At 50.7% G+C, this 6320-nt stretch overlaps 1 protein-coding gene across 1 annotated transcript; it reads right to left on the bottom strand.

Moving 5' to 3' along the window:
- Nucleotides 1-2497: 2497 nt before the first annotated feature.
- On the bottom strand, nt 2498-6054 carry LOC146199021 (scoloptoxin SSD14-like). Its single transcript, XM_084592020.1, has 2 exons — nt 6015-6054; nt 2498-4725 (listed from the first exon to the last, which is right to left on the bottom strand). Exons 1-2 carry the CDS (start codon nt 6052-6054, stop codon nt 2498-2500), a joined length of 2268 nt encoding a protein of 755 aa, XP_084448146.1.
- Between the last annotated feature and the right edge of the window lie 266 nt (nt 6055-6320).

The following is a 6320-nucleotide window of genomic DNA, read 5'->3' as shown; positions in this document are numbered from 1 at the left end:
GATGAGTCTGCTTACTTCCTGTTACCTCCATCCATGGCCATGAGCCTTCCTATTTATTAAAGGTCTTACAACTCAACTCAACTATTTGCTGCTGCTATGCAAAGACAGTTGGAAAATTGTGCTGGAGTGCCGCGCTGCGAAATGGGCCCAAACAATCGCCGGTCCGGCTTGAGTTGATCGCAAATCGACCGCAGCGCCTTTTTCTCCCGCTGCGGTAGATGGGTGAGAGAGAGAGAGAAACAACTTTTATTGCTAAAAGAGTGATCATTAAGGCAGGTAGGCCTGCAGGCAGAGGCGGCGCTGTGGCCCACGAGGCAAGCGCCAGCTGCGTCTTGTCTGAGCAGGTAAGAAGTTGGTCCCAGCTCTCCTCGGAGGGAGTTGGCAGTAAAGTACGAGGGGGTGGTCTTCCCCTACATCCCCAAAGGGTGTGTGTCAATGTAGCCGTTACTGCACAGTCGCAATTGGGGCAAATGGGGTCGTAGTCCCCGTCCGTAATCAGTGCCAATCTCGAATAGCTGATAATGGAATTTGTAGTTTACGCAGCATAATGGCCTGCGCTCTGTCAAGGTCAGGATGGGGAGGCGGGAAGCGTCGTCTCGTCTCTCTGTGTAGGTTAGTGATTTCGGCAAAAGTCAGCCTGGATGGGTGAGGTTATAGAGCTAATACGCAGGTGTTAGTCAGACCGCGAAATCAGATTAAGCATTTTCTTTCTCACTATCTGATATCGCAATGAATATTTACTCCGTTGGTAGATATATCCTTCTTTGGCGGACGGCTAGCTCTTTCAGTGCTCTTGATTTTTTTGGCTCCATTATTATGCGCTTTTGCTATATGATCTTAAAGGCACTACTGTTTAACATACTGAAAAAAAATAATCGAAGAAAGGTAATAAGGAATAAAAGCAACATACATAGAGTCGTTTCAGCATCTTATGTCTCTATTTTCGCACTCTTATTTAAGCGCTTTTATTTTGACTCCTAGGGAAGCCCACGCGAAACGCACTCTTTCTACACATACCCTACACACACTCTCGAAAGACATAGCACAGGTATAGCACAGGACCGGGTTAACTAGAGGGAGAAGTTGAAACCTTCGCCCTCCAGTGGATATAGTCCTTTTGATGATGGTGATGACGATGATGATGATGCAATAGGCTACCATTACAAAGTTATTCATCGTTATAGCATCTAAGTTTCACATTGAATAAAGTTGTCGCAGCATGTGCGCGATGCGGAATGGTCAGAGCATAAAAAAATTTGCACTCTTTTTCATGCTGCTGCACATTTTCCCGTTCGGCATGACAGTCCCATTACGCTGACGCGCTTCTTTTAAAACAACAAACAGCTATACAAGCATCACTCGAGTATCTATAGTATACTCTTGATGGAAGAAAGCGCAGATGTTCTAGTGTCTGCGGACAAGCTTCAGCCGATCGTATTTTATCGTGTAACAGATGGAACCCATCTTGAAACGTCATGCACTTAGCCCGAAATTTCTTCAATTTGGTGGGGAATATATCTCCATCATACGCGTACATGACCGCAAGAACTCGTTTCCAAAAGAGTGCACAAACATTCTCTACAGGCAAGAAAAAATAATGAGCTAGCGAACAGGGCTTCAGTTTCCCTAATAGATATGCGCTTCTAGTTTTATTACAAAGCTGTGCCTCAGCGAACAAAGCACGTAGGGAGCTTAATACATGTAGTAGGCGAAATTTTCCTGCCTCAACCTTTGGCTCTCTGAATTGTGCCACAAAATGGCAGCCCGCCGCACTTGGCGGCCGTTTGAAGCCGCGTTGGGCAACCCTGGCCTTAGCATAAAATCACTCGGGTAGCACCACATTACATACACTAGATAGCGACCGCCTTTGATAAATCACTTTCCGCTGCCCGCTAAAGACAATTAAGTGTTGCCTGCTGAGAGTTGGCCTCGGAACGGCGCCATTCTCCCCCCTTCTCGCTCTTGAGTGCAGCGTATAGCTACAACTTTGTGGGCTATTTATTGACTGCTCGTGCGAGCACAGCGGCAGAACAGTAGAACCGCGCCTTGCTTCGAGGGTAGTCTGTGCTGTAAGGATACTGAGCTTCCTCCCCCCTCCCTCCCAGTAAAGGGACTCCGGATAGTCTTCTCGCTTTGTTGATAGCCTCCGAATACGCTGACTGACGTGCCAGCTCTGAAGCAAAAAGTAACAGAGTACGTGACTGCGGTTTCTTTTTCTTTTGTCTTATGCAGTGCAAACAAAGTGTCGCTCTTATCAATCGGTCGCTTCACCGTACCGTTAGTCCATACAGGGGTATCGCATTAGCCATGTTAGGTAATCATAAACATACGGCTTATTTATTTAATAAGACTCAGGCACAGTGGTACGGGCAACAATAAAATATGCGCCCGCCATCGTGCTTAATGCCTCAGCAACAAACATTACACTATGTAAAATCTTTTTTCAGCAAATGGAATCCGCCCCATCAACTTCTCTCTTCAATGAGAAACGGGGTTGCTAGCCAGCCGGCAGCGGTCCCCCGTCGAGTCCTCCCTCGCCCATGTTGCGGAAGTCATAGGCGCCACGGTAAACGGGACCTGGCCCGATGCGACACAGGGCGATGACGTCGCCTTGATAGTCGTCGGGGGAGAGCTGATGGCCGTTATTCCCGAGCCACCAAATAACGTCCTTGTCCGCGATCTCCTCGTACTTGACGACGTTGTCTGGGATGAGCTGGTTGTGCAGGCGGCCAGCGTCGATGGCCTCCTTGACCGTGTGGCCCATCCACAAAGACCGGACGATCACCTGCGACAGGGAGGTGGTGATTCTGGAACCACCCGTCGCGGTGCCTAAGAATTCAACATCTCCGTCGCGGTTGACCACAACGATAGGCGAAAGCGATGACATAGGACTCTTGCCTCTCTCGATGTAATTTTCCCTCGTCGCCGGAAAACCATGGGAATCTAGAGTTCCGGGCGTCGCGAAGTCATTCATTTGGTTGTTGAGCACGATGCCCGTCGACTCAGATACAACCATGGCGCCGAAATCGGTGTTTATGGTGCTGGCGAGGACGACGGCATCGCCGTCGGGGCCCACTATGCAGATCTGCCCAGAACCGTGGTCGTAGACGCTGCCGGCCACGAAGCCGTAGTCAGCGGGGCTCTGGTGCGGCTTGTCGGCGATCTTTTGATGCGCGATCTCTTCGGCTGCTTCGCGGCTGGTCATGCCACGCAACAGCGAGCCAATCTTGATCTTCCGTGAATCTCCGAGTAGCGCGCGTTGCGCGAACGCGTATTTGAAAGCCTCGACGATACGGTGTGCGGTCTTGGCGTCGTCAGGAAGAGCAGTTCCAACCCGAAACTTATCCATGATTGAGACCACGAAGGCGGTCACCACTCCACCCGAAGGTGGGGGTGGCATGAGGATCTGCTCACCTTCGGATAATGCCACGGTCAGCGGACCTGTCACCCAGGGCTTGAATGTCTCAAGGTCGGCCAGGGTGATATACTTTGAGCCGCCTTTTTTTATGTCTTTCACGATGGCTTCCGCTAGTGGGCCCGTTGACAGAGAGCGTCCCCTCAGCGGATTTTCGGCGACATTAATGAGTGTCTGTGCCAGACGCTTATTCTGGAACAGATCCCCTTCCTCGTAGAGCTTACTTGCGTTGGCGTTGAAGAACACGCTCTTGAGGGTCTTGGTGTATTCCTCGGTGATATCTGAGGCATGGTCCTTGATTGCTTTAGCCAACGATGCTGGCACATTGAAGCCTCCGTCAGCGTATTCGATGGCTTTGGTGAAAAGCTCCTTCCACGGAACTCGAGTGCCCGTCAGCTCAAGCAGTGCCTCATAGCCAAGCAGTTCACCGAACACGGCTACCGCCTTAAAGCCCCGGAGTGAGTCATCCACGCTCTCTCGGTACATGTCTGGAAACGCAGCTGACGGAGCCATCTCCCTGGCAACCACAGTTTTGGCCTCTTTGTTGCGCCTGTTGTAGTACGTCGCAAAGAAACCGCCTCCGAGGCCACAGCGGTGGGGTATCACGACGCAGACGCAGAGAATTGTGGCCACGGCTGCATCGCCGACTGTTCCGTTCATGTCGAACATCCTCCTGGGCACATGCTCGCAGAGCTTTGAGCCAGTGACGGCCATCCAGCCGCCGAACGAGGCCATCTGCGTGGAGGAGACGAAGCGAGGCTGTCGCTGTACGCCGCGGTGTTGAGAAAAGTAGGTGACGTACAGGACGGTACCGACGACAGCTCCGCCCACCAACACCAAGGCGAACAACAATAAGGCGACTTTCAAGAAGTTAATTCTGTTGCCTTCCTCCAAGAGTCCCTTGTGCATTTCATGGTGCATTGTGAACAACTTGTACTCATCCATTCTGCTCATCCTCCTGCTCATCTTTCTGCTCATCCTTCGCTGCGTATTCGAAGTGACGGCATCCTCGGGTCCTGACAGCGGAGCGCCGCCCAGGATCTCTGGGGACGGCTTCTTAGAAGCGGCCGCATCGGCGCCGGTTTCAGATGTGGCCGCTGCATGATCAGTGCTCGTGACCAGCACGTCACCCGGCTTTCGCGAATGCCTGCGATCCTTCCGGTACTTCTTAACGGACGACTTGCGCCGGTCGCGGTTCATGCTACTTGTCGCTATCCACTTGTCACCAATGTCCTGGACGCTGCTCCAGCCCGGCTTCTTCCTCTTTTGCCTCAAGATAAGGGCGGACCTGCCGCCGTCACAGTACCAGCCTACATATTGAGCACGAGTCAGCATTGCATGCTTATATTCGCGCAGAAACGTTTAAAATGTTGTCATTACCCAGAAAATATTCAAGTGCAGTGACAGCCCTCCATTGAAACGCAGCAGCCGGCGGGCGGGATCGAACACCCCTGCACCACCGCGGCGGGTCAAAGTTTCTTAAAAAAGGCTGCCTACTGATTTTCTAAACAATTTTTTCTTGCTTCGTTTGAAAGCTCTATTTCCAAATTAACCAATAACAGGCTGTGAGATTTCCATATGATAGTCTCGTTTTCTCACTGGCATTCCGCGTCTGCAGATGTTGACGTCGTGGGCAGTTAGTATGGTAACTCTATGCAGCTCTATGAAAACAAAAACTACCTCGCTGCTTAATAAGCGTGCAGACCTTGTCATTAAATAAGGTGCACAGATTATGATAAATCTGAAATTGAGAGTACTAAAATAGCTTGAAATGAGTAAATAAACTAAATAAGCCCTGCGACATCTAATTCAGAAACCATTATTGCCTATATAAAAGCATGGTGGCGCCTTTGGTTACATTGTTTTCTGTTGTGAACGCATTTTAAAAGCAAATCAAGCAAGAATAAAAGATAAAAATAGCCTTAATTTATTGAAAGAGCAAAAGTAGGCTGCCTTATGTTTGTATGAACAACAAATGCCAGTTTGTATGCGTTTCGATGGAGGCGAAACGAAGAGGCGTCTGTGTGCTGTGCGATGTCAGCGCTGTTGTTGTGGCTGTAGGAAGAAGGAAAAGAAAATGCGCGGGCCTGCTACTCGCTCTGCAGCTGAGCCGAGCCATCTCCGCTGCCTCGTGCGGACAGAAGAAAGTAGAAAAGAAAGAAAAGAAGAGGCAGAGAAAAAGCGCGCCGCAACAGCCGTCGTCCACCGCCTAGCCGGTGGCGGGTGCGATGACGGCCTACAACAGACAAAAATTCGGCGGCTGGCTAGCCCCCGCGGCGAGTGGCTTTGACCTATCGTCCTAGCTCCGTAGGGCCAGGAACAGCCACCCTAGTGGATAGAAAGAGGAGCCGTAGTGGAGGGCTACGCAGTAATTTCGACCACCTGGGGATCTTTAACATGTCAGTTGTTGTTATTGTTGTTGTGGCTGTAGGAAGAAGGAAAAGAAAATGCATGGGCCTGCTACTCGAACTGTAGCTGAGACGCGTGCCGCAACAACAGCCGTCGTCCACCACCGAAACGGTGGCGGGTGCAATGACGGCCCACAACAGATAAAAATTCTGTGGCAGGCCGGCCTCCGCCGCAAGCGGCGGTGACCTACCTGTCCCAGCCCCATCAAGGAAGTACCAGACTCGCAACATGTCAGCGCACGTTAAAGATCTCAGGTGGTCGAAATTACCGCGTAGCCCTCCACTACGGCTCATCTTTCTCTCTATCCACTTTCACTCCCACCCTCCTGTATTCCCTTACGGCGCGGTTCAGGTGTCCACTGAAACAAGTGTGACAGACACGGCGCCTTTCCCTTTCTGTGAACCAATTATTATTATTATTATTGACGCTGTGGCAAATTCGTAAAGCGTATAATATATTCACTTCAGACGCCCTAAACAGGGTGAAGGATGGCTGT

Source organism: Amblyomma maculatum, chromosome 2, assembly GCF_055883805.1.
Source record: "Amblyomma maculatum isolate TAMU_Amacu chromosome 2, ASM5588380v1, whole genome shotgun sequence".
Classification (NCBI taxonomy): Eukaryota; Metazoa; Arthropoda; class Arachnida; order Ixodida; family Ixodidae; genus Amblyomma; species Amblyomma maculatum.
Note: the sequence above shows the minus strand (reverse complement) of the source record. Positions and strands in the feature narration are given on the sequence as shown.